This window comes from Triticum aestivum, chromosome 4A, assembly GCF_018294505.1.
Source record: "Triticum aestivum cultivar Chinese Spring chromosome 4A, IWGSC CS RefSeq v2.1, whole genome shotgun sequence".
In the NCBI taxonomy this organism is placed as follows: Eukaryota; Viridiplantae; Streptophyta; class Magnoliopsida; order Poales; family Poaceae; genus Triticum; species Triticum aestivum.
Window position 1 is genome coordinate 747,022,511 of NC_057803.1, and position 24,955 is coordinate 747,047,465.

General features: G+C 44.3%; 1 protein-coding gene across 1 annotated transcript; it reads right to left on the bottom strand.

The window, feature by feature from the left end:
- Positions 1-3,638: 3,638 nt before the first annotated feature.
- On the bottom strand, positions 3,639-7,437 carry LOC123084575 (receptor-like protein kinase HAIKU2). The gene is made up of 3 exons (XM_044506101.1): positions 7,431-7,437; positions 4,088-4,729; positions 3,639-3,997 (listed from the first exon to the last, which is right to left on the bottom strand). The coding sequence occupies exons 1-3, from the start codon at positions 7,435-7,437 to the stop codon at positions 3,639-3,641; spliced, it is 1,008 nt and encodes a 335-aa protein (XP_044362036.1).
- Between the last annotated feature and the right edge of the window lie 17,518 nt (positions 7,438-24,955).

The window sequence follows — 24,955 nt, forward strand, 5'->3', positions numbered from 1 at the left end:
GATTAATTATGATTTATTACTATATGATTTATTACTATACGTGGATAGCCTTACCATACCTGGTGGTAATTTAAATTTATTACCATATTCGATATTTCCCGAGTTATGGCCTTACCATATCTGGATTGATAGCCTTTGGGGTAATTTAAATTTATTACCATATAATTGCCATATTCAAAATTTCCTGAGTTATGACCTTACCATACCTGGATTGATTTATTACTATACGTGGATTAATTATGATTGATTACCATAAATACGTTGGGTATTGCCGGTCAGACGAGAAAAGAGAAAAACCGGTGGGAGGGGCTGGTGGGAGGTGGGACGAAGAAAAACCGATTGAAAATAAACCGGTTGAAAGTGGGGGGGACTATTCAACCAATTCGTCCATTAAGAATAGACATAAAGAATGCTGGAGTCCCAGTCTTGGGTTTATCCTAGCATATCGCTATCGGACCATATCCTTGGGCTTGTTTTCTTGTTAAAAAAGGTTAACCAGTTTTTCTTTAAATACACAAAGATTTTATATCGATAAACTGTTTAATAAATTTGATGATTTTTTTTTAAATTCATTGAACTTTTTTTATTCTATTTCGTATACATTTTTTATTTTTTGTTTTAAGTACTATAAGAGAAAGCAGGGAGCAAAAATGATTGAACCGAAGAAAAACTGTAGCGAATGAACAAAATGATTGTAGGTGAGAACGAGCGAGGAAGGAGTAGTGGGCCGGGGCCCAATGGGGATCACTATTGTGCGTCAAGTCAGTTTTCTGGCGCCTACAGGTCCGAGGAGCTCCCCCGCAAGGGCGCTTCCTATTTGGTGCTTTAGATGCCCGTTATAGGTCATTTTGCGAACGGGCGCCTAAAGCGCAGACTCTCTGCTGCGAGTGGGGCTGGCCCATGTATTTTGTTTTTTTCTGTTTTTTAACCAGCAATAAACGGAAACTATCAGTTTTTTGAACTGTGAGCATGGAGGAGGATTAAAACCAGGGACTTCCTGATTCAAAGCATGCCGCGATAACCACTCAGCCACCCCAATTTAATGTGATTAGTTACCTCCTTTTCCTTCTTTTCTTCTTTCTTTTTTTCCTTTTTCCTTTTCTTTTTTCCAAATCGACGAACTTTTTAAAATTTGACTTTTTTCAAAAATGATGAACCTTTTCAAATTTGATGAACTATTGAAGAATTATATGACTATTTTTCAAATTCAATTATTTTTTCTGAAATTCGATAATTTTCTAAAATTGTTTAACTTTTTTTAAATAAAATTCTGAACTTTTTTATTTTTTCTATTTCGTATACCTTTTATTTTTGTTTCCAAGTACTATTCCCTCCGTTCCAAAATGTAGTGCTTCCTCTATTCCCGTGCTTCAATTTTGACTATAACTTTAACCAACGAGACCGGCTGCCGCAGGAGCAAAAACTATAACGAGTGAATTCGTATTCAAAAAAAGTTTTTAATTATATAATTTTTTCTCCCGCCGTAGTCGGTCTCGTTGGTTAACTTTATGGTCAAAGTTGGACCTGAAAAGCGCGGGCGCACTATATTTTAGAATGGAGGGAGTATAAGAGAAAGCAGGGAGCTAAAAAGACCGAACGAAAGTAAAACAGTAGCGAAAGAACAAAATGATTGTATATGAGAACGCGCCAAGGAGGACTAGTGAGCCGGGGCCCAATAGGGATCACTAGTATGCGCCAAATCAGTTTTCTGATGCCTACATCGCCAAATTGGTCGTGATCTTGGGCACCGGCAACGAAACAGCACTCTGCGAGGCCAGGGGCATTCCGGCATTCTTCATGGGGACATGACCCTCCACCTGCTCTTCGTCGTCGCTCTCCGGAAGCGCCCAAAACCGTTCTCCCGGTCGTGTATGAACCATCGGCTCCGTCAGATCGATCATCTCCGGTACCTTCGGTTGTAAATCCAGCTGCACACAATCGCCAACAACCACGTCATAAACATCAAGTTTGAATTTAATACCTACCTCAATCATGTCGCCGTCCGGGAGAAAATCGCCAGCGAGGACGTCGTTCTCCAGATCGAGAAGAGCCATCCATCGCGAAGGCGGAGTAAATCGAAGACGTCCTTTGATCCAAATGACCGGATCCGTCTCGTCGGAGAAGATCGCCCGCCATTGTACCCATCGTGCCTCCTCCCATTCAATCTCACCGTGCGGCAGGTCACCGCGGTCATCACCCGATCCCGTCGGCCCCTCCTTTCCTCCCGACGGCGCCGCCGCTAGGGTACTAGGAGAGCACGGATGAATCTGATGTGCCCCTGCACCTCCGCCTGGCGAGGATCGAGGAAGCGGCAGCGGTAGTCCGGCTGCCTCAGGTGGCCTCGTCTCCGCCTCGCCCTCTCTCATCTCCTCAGGTGGCTCCTGGTACCTCCCTCTTTAAAATGGGAGAGATTTTCACTTCCCGGTCTCTGCACCAATTAGGGATGCATACGACCATTTTAGTATGAGTACCAAGATAAACATGGTCCTCAGAATTTTTTAAATGAGTATCAAGATATTTCTTGATGAGTGGTTCCACCACACACCAAGCTTAATCCTCAATAAATGGGAGAAAACCCCTGTGCATCACCTGTCAATTCTAGAAATTGAACCCGGATCGTTAGGCTGCATAACCGCATGCCCAACCATTGAGCCAAGGCTCTCTTTGCCGTTCACAATATCTATGAGAAACATCTATAATTTTCAAATGACAAGGTTTTCATTCGTATCATATATCCAAATTAGATGGTCAATAGTACTAGTCTACCTGTCAATGCATCCAATTTAGCAAATAGTTGTGTACAGTGTTATTTCCATTAGGTGCCCAAGCAAAAATAATAATAATCAAGGTTTGCCAGGGTTCTTGTAAGAAGCATGGGAATGCCCCAAAACAACAAAGATGCATTACATGGTTAGCTAATATGATCATGAATGAACATACAAGAAGGGAGGGGGGAGCTTGACCTGCATAACTCAGCGCATTACAAGATCAGGAATGTTTAAATTTTATGAGAACAAAAAAAAAATACACAGACAATGTCACCAGACTCACCAAACCTCAAGATTAGGGACTGCTTGATCTGCTTGAAATTGATAAAATTAATGCTGAAGAAGCTCTTCAGGATCTCCTTCCTCACAGTGTATTTGACAACATGTTGCTAGCATGAAATACTTAGGAAAATGGTACCATAGTAAGCTACTGTATGCATAAATTTACGACAGCGCGCTCAAATACCGTTCTGCAATTATTTGTTGTCATCTTTTCTTAGTCAATGTCCACTTCTCATTCTGTTCAAGTATTTATCTTTTTTTTCTTTTTGCAATTTCTTCTCCTCCCGAGCTGTGAAGCAGGTGTATTGCACCCAAGAACAGAAAGAAATAGCTTGGACAGTGGTATAATAGTTAGCTGGTGTATATTATAAGTTTTGTGAATACATCAGATCTACATGCTAAAAAAAGAACTCTCTTTTTTCCTTTTTCTTTTTCCCTTTTTTCTAAAAAAACAATTAGGTGCGCAAAGTAGGACTTCTGTTTTAATGGTAGTATTTTCTGTGTGGACACCGGTCCAATGCCCAAATAAAATTTACCACCATTTCAAACAGACCTGAACTAAGGCACTTAGTCCTACTGGAATCAGAGTTAATAGCAGGTAAGGAGGTCATCAAATCGGCCACGTCTGCAGCGGAGTCGTCTGAGAGCCATCCGCATGGACGGCCTTTGTTGCGGATCCTTGACGGTGCAATCCACTCCTAGCATGAATACGGAGGCCATTTCCTGCAAGTACTTTGCTTGATCTGATATGCGCTCGTCGATGGCAGTCCTGAACCTTTCCAGATGGTTTGCCATCAGATCATTGTTGTTGTCCTGTGCCCAAATCGCCAAATGACCATCTGCTCCACCTCCATTGGCTACCCTCCCTGTGACAAGCTCCAGCAGCACCACACCAAAGCTATACGTGTCTACCTTCTCTGTCAGCTCGCCTGCCGCAATCCCATATTCTGCAGTTAATCAATTATTAGTACTAGCTAAAAGAGTAACCTAGTAAAGAAAAAATTGCATTGCATGCATGTATCAATTACCCAACGTACCTGGAGCTGCATACCCAAAGTTACCAGGAGGCAGGTCTGTGATTGGCAACGGTTGGCCGAGCCCGGCCATGTTTATCTGCGCAGCGCCAAAACCGGCTATCACAGCCCTGAAATTTCGATGAAGCAAGATGTTGTAAGAGCTGATGTTATGGTGGACAATCGGCTTGTTGCATCCATGGTGCAAGTGGCAAAGCCCTTGTGCCACACCATCAGCTATGAACTTTCTCTGTGGCCAGCCTAGCTGCTGACTGGCATCCATCGGTTGGTGCAGCCAGGATTGAAGGCTTCCGTTCACCGGATACTCGTAAACGAGCATGATCGCGTCTTCCCTCTTGATGAGGTCTACAACTTTGATGATGTTATCGTGAGAATTGCTGACTAACAGGATCATCTCCGACTTGTAGCGGTACTTGACATTGCGGTCCACCTGCAGTGCTGGGTTCTCATTCTGGAACTTCTTGACGGCCAGAGTAGCAGGACGACCGATTTCAATAGCGCCCCGATCATGGACTAAGTAGAGCTGTTCGTCCTCCCATGTGGTTCTGCTAGCCCACATCCTTTCCACGTTATCTTCAGTAAGGTTGTCGACTATGGCTTGTTCATTGAGCACAATAGGCTGCGTCGCCGCAGGATGGCTCCAGACTAAACCCATTCTCTCAGTGGCCGGATAGGGCGTGGAGAGGTTCGGGTTAAGGGTGTGTCAACCTGCAGACACATTGTTCATTAATATTCAGTAGACTCCCTCAATTATATACTCATAATTAGTTTTAGCAAGAAGAGTAGCTACTTTGACAGCAAATGACAGAGATCGGTCAATCTGATGATTTCGTATGGCTTTTGAAATTGATAAGGCTGTTTTTTCAGTTATTACAATCAGAACATGCTAGGTATTTTTGGTGGTGGTGCGCAGTTTATTCTGCATGGTTCTTCATACATGGCACAACAAGGATCAAATTATGATGATAAAAATTCCGTTTGTTGATATGATCAACAGGATGTTTAACATGTTAGTCCTGAACCAATGCAATTTATTTATGTGACAGAAACAAGAGATGCTCCCTCGGTCCAGCTGACACCATAATAAGTACTACTCCCTCGGTCCCAAAATAAGCGACTCAACTTTGTATGGAGGTAGTATTACCTTCGTCCCAAAAACTTATCTTAGATTTGTTTAGATATAGATGTATTAAACATGTCTAGATACATTCATATCTAGACAAATCTAAGACAAGCTTTTTGAGACGGAGAGAGTAGAACAGAGATAGCAGAGAGGAGTTCCAAATTAGTTGAGGCTTGATGGGGACATAGAGGGAGACGAGAGGAACGTTTGCACCAAAAGAATTTGACAGTTATCACGGGAGCCCTCAAAGTTGGTGAAGAAGGCTGCAATACAAGCGACGCAGTGCACGGGAGCTCGAAGCCGTGAGGAACCCGACCCCATGTCTTCTAGGCCGTACCGGCACACCCGCGGCGTGCGGCTCCCGTGACGGCACGGCCAGCCGTCCCATCTCGCCACCTAAACAAGAGCGATGGCGGGCATCTCCAACCTCTTGGTCGCTTCCGGATCCAGACCGGGCGGCAATCCAAACACCGACGGATCGTTGAGTAGTGGGAGCAGTCCGGCCAGATCCACGCTGCCCAACCCAACGCCAATAGAATAGATGGTGGTAGTGGTGGACAAGAGAGACGACGGTGAGGTCACGTGCCTTGTACGTAGTATGTTTTCGTCAACATCTCGTGATTCCAGTCTTTCCTTCCTTTAATAAAAGTTAGAGTAACCAACCTTAGAAATCAAGGTTTTGTCTGGACAAATTCTAAACTAAACTATATGTATCGTGCCTCGGAATTTCGGACTACTAGTTTTGAACTAAATTCAAATAAAATTTATTCAAGCCAAATTTGGATTTAGCCTATTTTTTGTCAACATCTAGTGATTCCAAACCGAAATGATTCCAAAGCGGATTTCGGGCCAAAGTTTGGGATATTAATTTGAGAGGTCTAAGCTCAAATTATCTGTGATTTTTTTATTGCTTTATTCTTATTACGAGAAGAAGGGGTAATCTCATAACCGAGGTGCTGTCCCAAATTAAAAAAGAAATTTCTCATAACCGGTGCGGGCGGGCGTTGTTTACCAGTGATCTAAGACAAATAAATGAACGGCAACCAGTTCGATTGATGGATTGATGTAGCTAGCTAGTTAGTACCACTACGTGTTAACGAACAAACATAAACCTTATTCACTGAAGGCCAATGAGGAGTTATGCCTAACAGTTTTTACCACTGCGTGTTGTTGTTGTTGTTGTTGTTGTTGTTGTTGTTGTTGTTGTTGTTGTTGTTGTTGTTGTTGTTGTTGTTTTGTTGTAGTATCAGCGAGAATGAAAGTGGACGTACCTCGATCGATGGACAGAGTCGCAGAGAAGCAACCGCGCGCAGGCTTAGGCCAAGGCCAAGGGATGGGGGAGGCTTGCTGCCTAGGCATCTTACAAGCGGATTTACCCTGTGAATTTATAGTCTTCCAACGTCATTCAGTTGATAGTAAAATAAGAATCACGAATGACGTAGGACTGTAGGAGTAGGGTGATAAAAAACTGCTTTAATTAGTACCACAGGACTAGTTCCAAAGGGACATCAACATCGACATACATATTGTATGTGGCGTTGTCCGGAGATGTGTCCAGCAGATAGCAAGTAGCTTGTTTTTTTTTTCATTTTTATAGTGACCAGATACTTAGCTTGTGCTGGGAGCTGGGTATCCGGTTGAACTTTGCTTGAGTGTGACTGGATAGATACACTCATCCTTCCTTACATTGGTTTCCCAAAAATTCCCAGAGGCACACACCTTCCCAACCTTGTCGGTCGCTTGATTGCCTCGCAATCCACAAAGTTGTTGGACCCCCCATGAGGATGCACCAACTTTAAGTTTTAGTTTATGAAACATGTGTTTTTTTTCGTTCACTCGTACAATGTTTCAGCAGTTGAAACTTGATGAAGTTTTAAAAAAGTTGTCAAAACATACTCGTCACAAGAAACATGAATATGGAAACGGAACTTAAATTAGTCTTTTGATTCAAAAAATATAAAAGATTGAAAATCAAAAATCAAAAGAAAAAATGGGGTCGGTGCCCTGCACCCGCGTGCCACAATACCCCTCCCGTGTGTTTCCGTATGGTCTTGCTCGTAAGTATAGGATTTGCAAGTGTGGCTGTGGTAGATGTGCTACCTTACTCTGGTTGCATGGATGTGCCCGTCTTCTGTTGCTCGATTTCAATGATGCATGTGTTCTCAATTTCGTTTGGGGACATGTAGCTCCTTGTTTTTTTTTGTTTAACCAGACTATCATTACATTTCATAACGGATTTTTTTTGGAGGTATAACGGAAATATAGTTGCTAGAGTACTATCAGGAAACCCACCACACACTGCCTCAATCCAAACGTGCGTTAATTATGAGACAGAAAACTAGCTAACAGCATAGTGTAGAGTTCCACGGTGATTACATATTTAGACGACCCTGAATAAAACGTAACCTACAACATCAAAACGGCTGAAGAAGATATAGAGCTCCTTGTATGGGAAAAAATAAAATTTAATATGCCGTTGCTTATATCTACCCATCAAATTAAGCTTCGACTCATGCGCCAAATACTCCATCCATCCGAAAATAAGTGTCATTGGCTTAATATAAATTTGGTATAAAAATTTGTACTAAACCAGTGAGTGACAATTATTTTGGGATGGATGGAGGATAATATACGTCATGGCAAGTTGGTATCACGAAGAGGTGGTTGGCCGGTAATGCGGAACCACTGATAGAGGTGGATCATGCATGAACCTGGTAACGCTGCAAGTTATTCGCTATGAGATCGACTGGTCCTTTTAGATAATCTGCCATATTTTGACTTCCTATTTACAATACAGTGACAGAATTGCTACTGATTGCAAGCCTCAAGAAGCTTCTGTCTCGCAGCAAACGTGTAATGCGTTGGCGTCTACACTAGTATCTGATGTGGGCCGGTGATGGTGCTACGACGAAAATTCTACCACCTCTAAAAGCTAAGCTAGAGAGCGCAGAAGCGACTCTCATTACTCTCTTTTCGGTACGCTGCGGGCCCGGTGATGGCGCCTTGGATATCTCAATCAGAAAAGGGAGAGGAAATCTGCTGGAAATTACGGTTCCAAGGGGTTGGGGGGAATTAGCTCGCGTGCGCGCACGTGAATGCATTGCAAATCTTCAGCTGATCGACAGTGCAGTCACATTGACAAAAAATGACACGACAAAGCAAAATTAAAGAGGAGACAGAGTATGATGATAACCCTAAGAAAAAACGATGCTAGACACGTGGACCTATGTAAAATACCTACCAACCAATGCATCAAAGAGTTTAGTTAATAAACAATTAAACAAGTGAAATTTAGCTGCAAAAGCTAAACTCCTATGCATTGGGGAGATTAGTTAATATGGTGTCCGGATAATTCGCGAGTACCGCCAGGAGGGCAGCCCGCAAGCTAGCACACCCTGCAGTGTCCAGCCACACTCGTCCGACCTTTGCTTGCAGTTCGGATAACTCCTCGGCCACTAAGGCATCGGATTGGGCTTCGATAACCAGAGTTGTGGTTTTATCCTCGGTTCTGAATGACCGGTCTAGATCACCACGCACTGTGATTAATTACACCGTTTGGTCCTGACATTTTTAGTTTGTATATGCGTAATGGGGCTCGACATGGATCCATGTGAAGGCGGATCAGCCGAGTAGCGTGTGATAGCCGCTTCGGAGCGGGACTATGTCGAAGCTCAAAGCCTCGATTCGGAAGTTCGGGAGTTCCGAATACTACGTCCAATGTCATTCTTTCTGTGCAGTGTACTTCTTTGCCATGGATTATGCTTTTTGCAGGTGGTTTTGTTCGGCTGGATGTGTGACTTGTCGAATTGCATCTTTTCTCAAGGTTTCTGCATAGATAAGGTTAAGGCTGCTGCCACCGTCAATTAGGACACTCGACATGTGAAAGTTGTCGATTATTGGGTCAAGCACAAGGGTGGCGACTCCTCGGTTATGGATCCCAGAGTGATCCCGGGATCGAATGTAATCGGAATATTCAACCACTGTTAGTTAATTGACTGAAGCTTCTTAGCGGCGCAGACCTCTCGAAGAGCTTGTTTCCCCTGGTTCCGTGAGGAGTGCGTCTCATAAATCATGCATATTCCTCTATATTTCCCCTGTGGATGGTAGACTCTTCTTCCCTGGCATGACTATTGATATTTTCATGTCAGCCAGGCTATTTGACGCACACCAGGCGGGAAATACATTTGTGTTCCTGTTGTATGTGCACCCTATATGAGGATTTTTTTAATATTTTAATAAAAAGTCAAAATAGGTAAGAACTATTTTGACAAAACACTTGACTTACTTTTGCACTAGTATATAAATTTTCACGAAAAAAACAAAAGTTGACCTCACAGCAAAAAAGACAACATTTATTTGCTTTTATAGGTCACTATTCACGCTATTTTAGCCAAAAATTTGTCTTTTTTGAAAAGAAGTCAAAGGGAGATTTTTTTGTGTGTTTTTTTTTCTCACGAGTACAATAGAAGGTCAAGTTTATTTCAAAAATATTTGCAGGAATTTTTGACTCTTTGTTGAATTACTAAATTGTTTTCTCATATAGGTGTAGATATCCCATAGACCACAAATCCACCTCCCACACCAGGCCTGCTTTTGCTACCTGTTTCATAACCCAACAGTGTCCGTTTATGTGGGAAACAGGTTTATCCAGTGTCGCGGGGTGTATTGTGCACGGCTGCTTGAGGATTGTGTCCAGCTGCGACCTATGTCGTTGCCAGCTACGTAACACTTTTTATGAATATGTGGTTGCTGTCCACTGGGCTTGTCTTGTTTTTGCCGGAACGTGGTATTCGCCACATCACTGCTCTAGGTACCACGAGTAGTCCTGACCATCTCCGGCCCAGTCCTAAAATCCAGGGCCTAGGCCAGATGGGCTTGCCCGTGGGCCAGGCTTGGGCCTGAGTTTTGAGCCCACCAGCAGGGCCTGAACGGGCTTGGGCTTGGGCTTGGCATATTGGCATTTTAAGGAAGAGGCCCGGCCCACGGCCCTAAGCCCTAAGGGCTTTTCAGGGCTTTTTACCAGATGGGTCAGGCTTGGGCTTGAATAGTAGGCCCGATGGTAGGGCCTGAGAGGGCTTGGGCCTCAGTTTTTTGCCGTGGGCCCAAGCCCAGCCCGGCCCATGGCTAGGTATAACCACGAGTGACCCTATAGGCTGGAGCTTTGCATTTTCCTTGGCCAGCCCGGAGTCTTCCGGTTCACCTACGGTCCTCGGTCGATGACGGATGAGGTCCATGTAAAGCCATTCTTCATGTATATTAGCTCAGAATGCTGATAGGGCTTCTGTATCGCTGCAGTCCAAGATTTCATTTTTTAATAGAAAATGGGACCATAACTGACGGACCATCTCGCCTGGTTTCTTGGTAACGAGGGATAAATCTCATATGTCCATCTGTCTGATAACCCACAAGTATAGGGGATCACAATAGTCTTCGAGGGTAGTATTTCATCAAAATTTATTGATTCGACACAGGGGAGGCAAAGAATATTTATGAGCCTTACCATTGAGTTGTCAACTCAATCACACCTGAAAAGTTATTTCTCTACAGTAAAGTGTTTAGTAGCACAGTACCATGATAGTTTGATAGTAGCGGTAGCAATAGAAATAGTAACAGTAACAGTGATAGTAGCAGTTTTGTAGCAATTGTGACAGCAGCAGCAACAACATTTTTAACTTAGCAAAGACAATATGAGCAAAGCATTGGATAGGCGACAGATATTTGTGTGGAAGACATTCATCATGCATGCAACGGTCATAATCTAGAGCGATACACAATAGCTCCAATTCATCAATTAAATGTAGGCATGTATTCTGTATATAGTCATATGTGCTTATAATAAGAACTTGTATGTCATCTTTTATCCTACCCTCCAGTGGAGGCAGGGTCTATAAGGAAATCTAAGGGCAATTACGGCCTCCTTTTAATAGAGAACTGTATCAAAGCATTAACACATGATGAATACATTAACTCCTCGCATTACCATTATTCCCAGAGAGTATCCCAATTATTGTTACTTTGGGGTCTACGGTTGAGAACAATAACAAGTGCATACAGCTAGCAGATAGGTTCAAGAACTCAAATATATTGATGAAAACATAAAGAGTTTAGATATGAAATCATGACACTCAGGCCCTAGTAACAAGCATTAAGTATAGCAAAGTCATAGCAACATCAATCTCAGAATATAGTGAATACTAAGGATCAAGCCCCAACAACTTGACTCGATTACATGACAAATTTCATCCACCGTTTAGCAAGCCTACGAAGGAGGTCAATACTCCCGATGAAGACGACGCGACGAATCTCTCTGGAGCCCCGAACGGACTCCAGATCAGCCCTCCCGATGAAGAACGGGAGGTAGCGGCGGCTCTGTATCGTAAAACACGATGAAACTTTTTCTCTATTTTTTTCCTCGAGAAGACGGTACTTATGGAGGTGGAATTAGGTTAGAAGGATCCTCTTGGGCCCCACAAGACATCATGGCGCGCCCAGGGGGATAGGCGCGCTCTGTTGTCTTGTGGACAGCAGGTGGCCCCCTCCAGTGGTTCTTCGTTCCAGTATTTTTTTTATTTATTCAATAAAAAATCTCCACCAAGTTTCGTTCAATTCCTAGAACTTTTATTTCTACACAAAAACAACACCATGGATGTTCTGCTGAAAACAACATCAGTTCGAATTAGTTTCATTCAAATCATGCAAATTAGATTATAAAACAAGAGCAAAAGTGTTTGAAAAGGTAGATACATTAGAGACGTATCGCTGTCTGGTGCTCCCAGGGCAGTACTGTATGTGGGAGACAAAAATTTTGGAGGGCTCGGATTTGAGCGGGGCATCGTTTGGGCATGCCATGCTTGGGTGAAATTCTGGACCCACTTTCCTAAGCTGGGTACTAGCCCCGAGGCCTGCACTTCCATAGACACCGATATATATCTGCATGTACTCATCGATATAAGCACCGTTGGTTGAACCTTCGATGGTTGCAACAAGATTGGAGGTGGATGGGGGCAAAATTTCGATTCCCCCATTCCCCAGGACTCGATTGCCAAAGGTAGAGAATTCCTCAGTTTTCATGTGCTCCTCTCCGGGCTGATCTGAGATCAGACCGAGGGCGGTTTTCCCAAGTTCCGATCTGACATCGGTCCAAGGTCTTGGTGTTGGGCCAGGTTGACTGGTCGGGTCCCGAGCTATGTCGTCAGGTCCGATGAGAGATTCTCACCCTCATCCTGAGCACAATTTGACTTTGACGTTAGGACGGGTGAGCCTAGCGGCTCCTCGATCTGGTCTGAGAGCTAGCTCGAGAGGTCTGGCTCACTTCAGGAGTCCGTCGTCGATCTGGCATAAGTAGCCAGCCAAATCGGCTAAGATGGCGACACTGCCGAAGACATTGGCCTATCCTGGCACAAAGGAGATGTCGGTGCCGACCTGATTGTTGACCTTGATATCCATTGAATCAAAGTGACTACGTAGTGTGACCTGTATGCGACACCAATGGAGGAGTCGATTCCAATGAATCTTGGGTAGTGGGCCGAGTTAGTAGCCTAGATGTGATGGTAACAAGGACATAAGGTTTTACCCAGGTTTCGGATCTCTTCTAGAGATAATATGTCACGCCCCTATGCGACCCTATCCTAAAGGAACTCGAAGGTCCCACCAAGGATAGAAGCGTATATTGGAGACGCTTTTGCAAGGTGGATATCATTATATCCTACCATTACATAACAGATGGGGATACATACAAGAGGCGTACAATGCGACTTGAATACAACAACATCATACATAAGAGCAACATCCGACTATGGATGAAACACAAACAGAAACTCAAACGACATCCACCCTGCTAGCCCAGGCTGCCGACCTGGAACCTATCCCCTGAACGACGAAGCAGAAGAAGAACTCAAAACAAGCAAGCATCGCTCTCGCGTCATGATCATCACATTATCTGTACCTGCAACTGTTGTTGTAGTAAACTGTGAGCCACGAGGATTCAGCAATCCCATAACCATGGGTATCAAGACTAGCAAAGGTTAATGGGAATGGAAAGGATAAGTGGTGACATTGCAGCGGCGACTAAGCATGATATGGTGGCTAACTTACTAATACAATAATAAGATGAGAAGCTACGCAAACGATCGAAAACTAGTAATGATCAAGAAGTGATCCTGAACTACTTACGTTCAAGCATAACACCACCGTGTTCTCTTCTCGACCCACTCGAAAAGATACCATCACGGTTACAAACTTAGTTGGGTATTTTAATTTGAATCTGGTGTCAAGTTCTCTACAACCGGATATTAACAAATTCCCATCTGCCACATAACCGCGGGCACGGCTCTCGAAAGTTTAAACCCTGCAGGGGTGTGCCAATTTAGCCCATCACAAGCTCTCACAATCAACGAAGGATATTCCTTCTCCCGGAAAGACCCGATTAGACTCAGAATCCCGGTTACAAGACATTTCATTAATGGTAAAATAAGACCAGCAAGACCTCCTGGTGTGCCGACAAATCCCGACAGGAACCACATGTATCTCGTTCTCAGGGCACCATGGATGAGCTACCCGTACAGGTGCTAAAATAACCCAGGTTGCCCCGGGGCGGCCCCGCACAGTGCTCTAGTTTGGACCAACACTCAAAGGAGCACTGGCCCGGAGGTTCACTAAAAATACTAGGGGTCCGGAGAAAATCCCCTATTTAAGTATTAGTTGTTATTAGGAAAATGGTAAAACCAATGTTGGGCCTTGCTGGAGGAGTTTTACTCAAAGCGAACTGTCAAGGGGTTCCCATAAACCCGACCGCATAAGGAACGCAAAATAAAGGAACATAACACCGGTATGACGGAAACTAGGGCGGCAAGAGTGGAACAAAACACCAGGCATAAGCCCGAGCCTTCCACCCTTTACCAAGTATATAGATGCATTAATTAAATAAGAGATATTGTGATATCCCAAGATAATCATGTTCCAACATGGAGCAATCTTCAACTTCACCTGCAACTAACAACGCTATAAGAGGGGCTGAGCAAAAGTGATAACATAGCCAAACAATGGTTTGCTAGGAAGGGTGAAAAGGTTAGAGGCTGACATGGCAATTTGGGAGGCTTGATAAACAAGTGGTAGGTAGCGCAGCATAGCGATAGAACGAAGCAACTAGCATAGCAATGATAGTAGTGAGATCCAGGGTAACGGTCATCTTGCCTGAAATCCCGCTAGGAAGAAGTCCGAGTCCATGAAGAAGACGAACGGATGAAGACAAACCAAGCGTAGTCGAACGAATCCTCACGATCGCAACGAAATAGGAACTAACGAGAAGAAGCACAACCGAAAAGAAGCAAACAACATGGTAAACACACAACACATAAACATGACATGATGCTCAACCAAGTATGATGCATGACAAGGCTACATGATGCTACTCATGGCAAGAGATGATGCAAACAAGAACAACACATCAAAGTAAGTTTAAATGAGGCCGGAAACAACATAGAACAACTCCGGTAAGTCCTCATATGCAAATTTCAAAATTGGTCCAGAACTGAATAAAACTTATGTTCAAGTAGTTAAACAGCAAGTTAAGATGCACCAATATGATCTACACGAGATTCTAGTCAAGTTACATATAAAGTTCATTTAGTTCGGAGCTACGGCCTAGAAGATATGAGCAAAACAAGTTAAACATGGTATTGATGAAAAATGCATTCAAAAATCAAGCAAAAACTCTCAAAACAAGGATTCAACATGACATGATGAAACTACATGCAATTCTAAGCAAGTTTCATACAGAGCATGCTCAAAACGGAGCAACGGTGCAACACATACACATGAAACAAGTTTAAAGGACAAGCTGGCCAAAACAGCAAGTAGGCACTTTGCAAACATCAAAACAACATGCTACAAGAATCATATGAGCATAAACTTGACATGCACTTCATTTACAGATAACATACTTCAAATATCATTAACGTTCAGCTTCATAGGCATCAATATTAAAACAATGTGATCAATGCAAAATGCAACTTTATAACACACGAGCATATACATGAGCAGAGTTAATAAGATGGCAACTTGAGAGCAATAAAGAGACAAGCTACAGCAAGTAAACATAGCAACCAAGGGCATGGAATCAAAGTACACATAACTAAATAGCAAATAAAATCATGGCATCATATACATATGGCTCATGGATTAGTAGGAACCAACAAGACAAGTTTGAATGTTGAAACAGTTTCAGCAAGTGTAAAACAACAACATCATAATAGCATGTTTGCAAGCATGGAACAGAGGCATATGACAACCAAAATTAGCAAACATGGCACGTGAACGAAGTACTCACAACATACTTCAAAACAGGTAATTGGAGCATCTCCAGAAGAGGCATGGATCACTCAATTACGAGCTCACAACAAGGCATCACGAAGTTAACAGAAAACTGGAACATCATGTAGGCATCTTCATGACAATGAAAACATATGCTATAGGACATATATAAGACATGAAAAGGCATTTCATGATATAGAATAACATAGACAGCAAAACATGTCAACTAAGCATCTCCAGATTATGCATGGATTAATTAGTAGCATCAAGGAAAGATAGCATCATGATATGACAGAAATAGACTGGACAGAAATTTAACAGCAAGTAGCCCACTTCACAAGCTTGATGCACTCACTACAGGGCATATCAAAATACATGGGACGCACCCCTGTAAAGAGTGTATGATTATGCTCCTAAAACATGTAGACATGATGCTCAAAAGGAAATCACACAAAAAGATATAAAAATGACAAATAGGCAAGTTATAACAGTTTTCAGCAGTTAATAGCAACATGCACTTTCAGCAGTTAACAGCAACATGCACTTTTGCACTTTTGAAAAGTAACATGAATGCAAACTACTCCACCACGAATAGCACTCTGAGATGAACATTTTGACATTTACACATGCAAAAGGGAGCTATATACATGAAGTTATGAGCAGACAAAGATGCACACATGATGAAGCAGATCTGGGGACTTGGTAGTTTTCTTAACAGAAAAACCGAGCGAGCGTCAAATAACTATCAGGCGCATGGGGCGAAGGACAGAGGGGGGGTGCTCACCATGGGCTTCGGCCCAGTTGTTGCAGAGGCCGCGGCAGGCCGACGCAGACGGGCTGGGTCGGACGCAGGGCGGGGCCCACGGGGCCGGACAGGGTCAACGCGGCGGCGACGGGATCGGGGGCTCCTCTTGATCCATCTAGGGGGCGGCGGCGGCATGCAGGTGGCAGCGGCATGTAGACGGCGGAGCGGCAGCGCTGCCAGGGTTGCCCGACTGGAGGTCGCCGGCAGGTGCGGAACGGGGCGGATCCGGCCGGATCTTGCCAGATCCGGCCCGGAGGTGGACGCGGGCGGGGTCAGCGCGGAGCTCCGGCTACGTGGATGAGGTCGTGGCGCCGGCACACTCCAGGGCGGCGGCGACCGATCCGGTGGCACGGGGAGGCGAGCTCCGACGGGGTCGTGGCACAAGGCGGCGACGAGAAGCTCCGGCGGGGCTCCGGCTGATGATGAGGATGACACAGGGTGCGGGAAGGCCGAGGCGTGGCTGATGTGACCTTCGGCGAGGTGCGGCGGTGGTGGGAGCCGAGCTCGGGTGCGGCTGGGCAGCGTGCGGGCTTGGGGGGGCCAGATGCGGCCCAGGGAAAGCCCGATCTAGGCCGGGAGGGCCGCGGCGGTGGGAGTGGACTCAGGCGCGCGGGGAGGCCACTTGGCGTGACAGGATTGGCCGAGGGCGGCGGCTGCGGCGGTGATGGGGATTGGGGCAGTGACAAGTGGCGGAGGTGGGGTGGGTCGGCGTGGAAAACGATGGGGAAGGTGGCTGGCGGCTGCGGGGATCCCGAGGAGGAGGTTAGAGGTAGGTGGAGGGGGGTTAGGGTTCCAAAAATGGCATGGGAGGGTGTTTAAATAGGTAGGGGCTAGGAGAGGGGTTTTCGGAGCCCTACGATCGCAATCGAATGGTTCCGGTCGGAGGGGGGTTTAGTGGGCTGGACTTGGGCTGTGTTGGAGGCCTTGGGCTGAGGGGAGAAAAGAGAAGTGCAGCCCGGCGGCAGTTTCGGAGACCGAAACGTCTGACGAAGGTACCGGCAGCGGTACCGCTATATGTTTAACGGTTGGGCTATCAAAAGAGCTCCGAATGCTATGAAACTTGACAGGCGGTCTACCTACACTATAAAAAGACCGCACACCAACTTTCACCCCATTCCGAGAACATTTTTATGCCACTCATAAAATAATATTTTGAAAGTGCCGCGAGCGCGTGCGAGTGTGTCTGGACTCCCGAAAATACCCGAATCACTCGGAACATTTCCGATGTCCGAATATAGTCGTCCAATATATCGATATTTACGTCTCGACTATTTCGAGACTCCTCGTCATGTCCCCGATCTCATCCGGGACTCCGAACTCCTTTGGTACATCAAAACTCATAAACTCATAATATAACTGTCATCGAAACCTTAAGCGTGCGGACCCTACGGGTTCGAGAACTATGTAGACATGACCGTGACACGTTTCCTGTCAATAACCAATAGCGGAACCTGGATGCTCATATTGGCTCCTACATATTCTACGAAGATCTTTATCGGTCAAACCGCATAACAACATACGTTGTTCCCTTTGTCATCGGTATGTTACTTGCCCGAGATTCGATCGTCGGTATCCAATACCTAGTTCAATCTCGTTACCGGCAAGTCTCTTTACTCATTACATAATGCATTATCTCGTAACTAACTCATTAGCTACATTGCTTGCAAGGCTTATAGTGATATGCATTACCGAGAGGGCCCAGAGATACCCTCTCCGACAATCGGAGTGACAAATCCTAATCTTGAAATACGTCAACTCAACAAGTACCTTCGGAGACACCTGTAGAGCACCTTTATAATCACCCAGTTACGTTGTGATGTTTAGTAGCACACAAAGTGTTCCTCCGGTAAGCGGGAGTTACATAATCTCATAGTCATAGGAACATGTATAAGTCATGAAGAAAGCAATAACAACATACTAAACAATCAAGTGCTAAGCTAACGGAATGGGTCAAGTCAATCACATCATTCTCCTAATGATGTGACCCCGTTAATCAAATGACAACTCATGTCTATGGTTAGGAAACTTAACCATCTTTGATTCACGAGCTAGTCAAGTAGAGGCATACTAGTGACACTCTGTTTGTCTATGTATTCACACATGTATTATGTTTCCAGTTAATAAAATTTTAGCATGAATAATAAACATTTATCATGATATAAGGAAATAAATAATAACTTTATTATTGCCTCTAGGGCATATTTCCTTCAGTCTCCCACTTGCACTAGAGTCAATAATCTATTTCACATCGCCATGTGATTTAACACCAATATTCACATCAGTATGTGATTAATACCCATAGTTCACATCGTCATGTGATCAACACCCAAAGGGTTTACTAGAGTCAATAATCTAGTTCACATCGCTATGTGATTAACACCCAAAGAGTACTAAGGTATGATCATGTTTTGCTTGTGAGAGAAGTTTAGTCAATGGGTCTGTCACATTCAGAGCCGTATGTATTTTGCAAATATTCTATGTCTACAATGCTCTGCACGGAGCTACTCTAGCTAATTGCTCCCACTTTCAATATGTATCCCGATTAAGACTTAGAGTCATCTGGATCAGTGCCAAAACTTGTATCGACGTAACCCTTTACGACGAACCTTTTGTCACCTCCATAATCGAGAAACATATCCTTATTCCACTAAGGATAATTTTGACCAATGTCCAATGATCTACTCCTAGATCACTATTGTACTCCCTTGCCAAACTAGGGCAGAGTATACAATAGGTCTGGTCCATAGCATGGCATACTTTTATAGAACCTATGACTGATGCATAGGGAATGACTTTCATTCTCTTTCTATTTTCTGCCGTGGTCGGGATTTGAGTCTTACTCAATTTCACACCTTTGTAACACAGGCAAGAACTCTTTCTTTGACTGTTCCATTTTGAACTACTTCAAAATCTTGTCAAGGTATGTACTCATTGAAAATCTTATCAAGCGTCTTGATCTATCTCACTAGATCTTGACGCTCAATATGTAAGTAGCTTTACTGAGATCTTTTTTTAAAGAACTCCTTTCAAACACTTCTTTATGCTTTCTAGAGAAATTCTACATCATTTCTGATCAACAATATGTCACTCACATATACTTATCAAATAGGCTGTAGTGCTCCCACTCACTTTATTGTAAATACAGGCTTCACTACAAGTCCGTATAAAACTATATGTTTTGATCAACTTATCAAAGCGTATATTCCAACTCCGAGATGCTTGCACCAGTCCATAGATGGATCGCTGTAGCTTGCATATTTTGTTAGCACCTTTAGGATTGACAAAACCTTCTGGTTGCATCATATACAACTCTTCTTTAATAAATCTATTAAGGAATGCAGTTTTGTTTATCCATTTGCCAGATTTCATAAAATGTGGCAATTGCTAACATGATTTGGACAGACTTAAGCATAGATACGAGTGAGAAATTCTCATCGTAGTCAACACCTTGAACTTGTCAAAAACCTTTTGCGACAATTTTAGCTTTGTAGATAGTAACACTATTATCAGCGTCCGTCTTCCTCTTGAAGATCCATTTAATCTCAATGGATCGCCGATCATTGGGCAAGTCAATTAAAGTCCATACTTTGTTCTCATACATGGATCCCATCTCAGATTTCATGGCCTCAAGCCATTTTGCGGAATCTGGGCTCATCATCGCTTCCTCATAGTTCGTAGGTTCCTCATGGTCAAGTAACATGACCTCCAGAACATGATTACCGTACCACTCTGGTGCGGATCTTATTCTGGTTGACCTACGAGGTTCGGTAGTAACTTGATCTGAAGTTTCATGATTATCATCATTAACTTCCTCACTAATCGGTGTAGGCATCACTGGAACTGATTTCTGTGATGAACTACTTTCCAATTCGGGAGAAGGTACAATTACCTTATCAAGTTGTACTTTTCTCCCACTCACTTCTTTCGAGAGAAACTCCTTCTCTAGAAAGGATCCATTCTTAGCAACAAATGTCTTGCCTTTCGGATCTATGATAGAAGGTGTACCCAACTGTCTCCTTTGGGTATCCTATGAAGACACATTTCTCCGATTTGGGTTTGAGCTTATCAGGATGAAACTTTTTCACATAAGCATCATAACCCCAAACTTTAAGAAACGACAACTTTGGTTTCTTGCCAAACCACAGTTCATAAGGCGTCGTCTCAACGGATTTTGATGGTGCCCTATTTAACGTGAATGCAACTGTCTCTAATGCATAACCCCAAAACAATAGTGGTAGATCGGTAAGAGACATCATAGATCGCACCATATCTAATAAAGTACGGTTATGACGTTCGGACACACCATTATGCTGTGGTGTTCCAGGTGGCACAAATTTGTGAAATTATTCCACAGTATTTTAATTGAAGACCAAACTCGTCACTCAAATATTCGTCTCTGCGATCAGATCGTAGAAACCTTATTTTCTTGTTACGATGATTTTTCCACTTCACTCTGAAATTCTTTGAACCTTTCAACTATTTCAGACTTATGTTTCATCAAGTAGATATACCCATATCTGCTCAAATCATCTTGTGAAGTTCAGAAAATAATGATACTTGCCACGAGCATCAACACTCATTGGATCGCATACATCGGAATGTATTATTTCCAATAAGTCAGTAGCTCGTTCCATTGTTCCGGAGAACGGAGTTTTAGTCATCTTGCCCAAAAGGCATGGTAAGCATCAAATGATTCATAACCAAGTGATTCCAAAATAATCCATCTTAATGGAGTTTCTTCATGCGCTTTACACCGATATGACCCAAACGGCAGTCCCACAAATAAGTTGCACTATCATTATTAACTTTGCATCTTTTGGCATCAATATTATGAATATGTGTATCACTATGATCGAGATCCAACAAACTATTTTCATTGGGTGTATGATCATTAAAGGTTTTATTCATGTAAACAGAACAACAATTATTCTCTGACTTTAAATGAATAGCCGTATTGCAATAAACATGATCAAATCATATTCATGCTCAACGCAAACGCCAAATAACATTTATTTAGGTTTAACACTAATCTCGAAAGTATAGGGAGTGTGTGATGATGATCATATCAATCTTGGAACTACTTCCAACACTCATCGTCACTTCCCCTTCAACTAGTCTCTGTTTATTCTGTAACTCCTGTTTCGAGTTACTAATCTTAGCAACCTAACAAGTATCAAATACTCAGGGGCTACTATAAACACTAGTAAGGCACACATCAATAACCTGTATATCAAATATACCCTTGTTCACTTTGCGATCCTTCTTGTCTCCAAATATTCAGGGCATTTCTGCTTCCAGTGACCATTTCCTTTGCAGTGTAAGCACTCAGTTTCAGGCTTTGGTCTAGCTTTGAGCTTCTTCGCGGGAGTGACAACTTGCCTGTCATTCTACTTGAAGTTCCCTTTCTTTCCCTTTGCCCTTTTCTTGAAACTAGTGGTCTTTGTCAATCATCAACACTTGATGCACTTTTCTTGATTTCTACCTTCGTTGATTTCAACATCGCGAAGAGCTCGGGAATCGTTTTCGTCATCCTTTGCATACTATAGTTCATCACAAAGTTCTACTAACTTGGTGATCGTGACTAGAGAAATCTGTCAATCACTATCTTACCTGGAAGATTAACTCCCACTTGATTCAAGCAATTGTAGTACCTAGACAATCTGAGCACATGCTCATTAGTTGAGCAATTCTCCTCCATATTTTACCTATAGAACTTGTTGGAGACTTCATATCTCTTAACTCGGGTATTTGCTTAAAATATTAACTTCAACTCCTGGAACATCTTATATGGCCCATGACGTTCAAAACGTCTTTGAAGTCCCGATTCTAAGCCATTAAGCATGGTGCACTTAACTATCAAGTAGTCATCATATTGAGCTAGCCAAACGTTCATAACATCTGCATCTGCTCCTGCAATAGGTCCGTCACCTAGTGGTGCATCAAGGACATAATTCTCCTATGCAGCAATGAGGACAATCCTCAGATCACAGATCCAATCTGCATCATTACTACTAACATCTTTCAACACAGTTTCTCTAGGAACATATCAAAACAAACATATGAAAGGAACAACGCGAGCTATTTTTCTACAACATAATTTGCAAAATACTACCAGGACTAAGTTCATGATAAATTTAAGTTCAATTATTCATATTACTTAAGAACTCCCACTTAGATAGACATCTCTCTAATCATCTAAGTGATCACGTGATCCAAATCAACTAAACCATAACCGATCATCACGTGAAATGGAGAAGTTTTCAATGGTGAACATCACTATGTTGATCATATCTATTATATGATTCACGCTCGACCTTTCGGTCTCAGTGTTCCGAGGCCATATCTGCATATGCTAGGCTCGTCAAGTTTAACTCGAGTATTCTGCGTGTGCAAAACTGGCTTGCACCCATTGTAGATGGACGTAGAGCTTATCACACCCGATCATCACGTGGTGTCTGGGCACGACGAACTTTGGCAACAGTGCATACTCAGGGAGAACACTTTTATCTTGAAATTTAGTGAGAGATCATCTTATAATGCTACTGAGGGAGTCCCGGACTAGGGGGTGTCCGGATAGCCGGACTATCGTCACGGCCGGACTCCAAGACTATGAAGATACAAGATTGAAGACTTCGTCCCATGTCCGGATGGAACTTTCCTTGGCGTGGAAGGCAAGCTTGGCGATACGGATATGTAGATCCCCTACCATTGTAACCGACTCTGTGTAACCCTAACCTATCCGTGTCTATATAAACCGGAGGGTTTTAGTCCGTAGGACGAACAACAATCATATCATAGGCTAGCTTCGAGGGTTTAGCCTCCTTGATCTTGTGGTAGATCTACTCTTGTACTACCCATATCATCAATATTAATCAAGCAGGAGTAGGGTATTACCTCCATCGAGAGGGCCCGAACCTGGGTAAAAACATCGTGTCCCTTGTCTCCTGTTACCATCCGCCTAGACGCACAGTTCGGGACCCCCTACCCGAGATCCGCCAGTTTTGACACCGACATTGGTGCTTTCATTGAGAGTTCCTCTGTGTCGTCACCGATAGGCCCGATGGCTCCTTCGATCATCAACAACGATGCAGTCCAGGGTGAGACTTTTCTCCCCGGACAGATCTTCATGTTCGGCGGCTTTGCACTGCGGGCCAATTCGCTTGGCCATCTGGAGCAGATCGAAAGCTACGCCCCTGGCCATCAGGTCAGATTTGGAAGTTTGAACTATACGGCCGATATCCGCGGAGACTTGATCTTCGACGGATTCGAGCCGCAGCCAAGCGTGCCGCACTGTCTCGATGGGCATGTTCTAGCTCTGCAGCCGAACAGTGCCCTGGAGGCCGCACCAGCATCCGCTCCGACCCTTAATCCGGAGCCGGATTCCCCGATCGAGGACGAGTGGTTGGACACCGCCTCGGGGGCTACAATCTCTACGGCGATCGAGCCGAACTCTATCCGTCCTTTGCGAGGACCTCGACTCCAGGGTGCCAGACTCCTCTCCGGACTCCGAACCCTCCGCGCCCCTGCCAATCGAATCCGATTGGGCGCCGGTCATGGAGTTCACTGCCACGGACATCTTTCAGCACTCGCCCTTTGGCGACATCCTGAATTCACTAAAGTCTCTCTCTTTATCCAGAGAGCCCTGGCCGGACTACAGATAGGAAGGTTGGGATGCGGACGACGAAGAAATTCAACGCCCACCCACCACCCACTTTGTAGCCACTGTCGATGATTTAACCAACATGCTCGACTTCGACTCCGAAGACGTCGACGGTATGGACGACGACGCCGGAGACGACCAAGACCCAGCGCCTACAGGGCACTGGAAGGCCACCTCATCATATGACATATACATGGTGGACATCCCAAAAGATGGGAACGGCGATGGAACAACGGAGAGTGACCCCTCCAAGAAACAGCCGAAGCGCCGACGTCAGCGGCGCCGCTCTAAATCCCGCCACAATAAAAACGGTGATTCCGACACAGGAGATAATAACACCCCGGACAGTGCCGAGGAGAACCCCCTCCAGCAGGACTCAGCGCAGGAGAAGGGAGAAGCAAGTCCGCACGACAGTGCGGCAGAAAGAGAGGCTGAGGACGATAATTATGCGCCTCCCTCCGAAGATGAGGCAAGCCTCGATGACGACGAATTTGTCGTGCCTGAGGATCCCTCCGAACAGGAGCGTTTCAAACGCAGGCTTATAGCCACGGCAAGCAGCCTCAAGAAAAAGCAGCAACAGCTTACAGCTGATCAAGACCTGCTAGCTGACAGATGGACTGAAGTCCTTGCAGCCGAAGAGTATGACCTCGAACGCCCCTCCAAAAGCTACCCCAAACGCAGGCCATTGCCTCGATCGGAGGAGGAAGCACCCAAGTCACCAGCGCACGACATGGCAGACCGGCCACCCCGTGGCCGCGACAGAGAAGCCTCTCGGCCCTCCGCTCAAGCCACACCCCGACGCCGCTCAAAAAGTACCAAGGCACGGGAAAACGCGCCGGACTTGCGAGATATATTGGAGGATAAGGCAAAACATACAAGATCGATCTACGGATCGCGTGGGCGCCCAACGACGCGGGATGATTACCGTCACGCCGGATACAGCAAACCAGCCGGGCCGAACACAGTAGACAA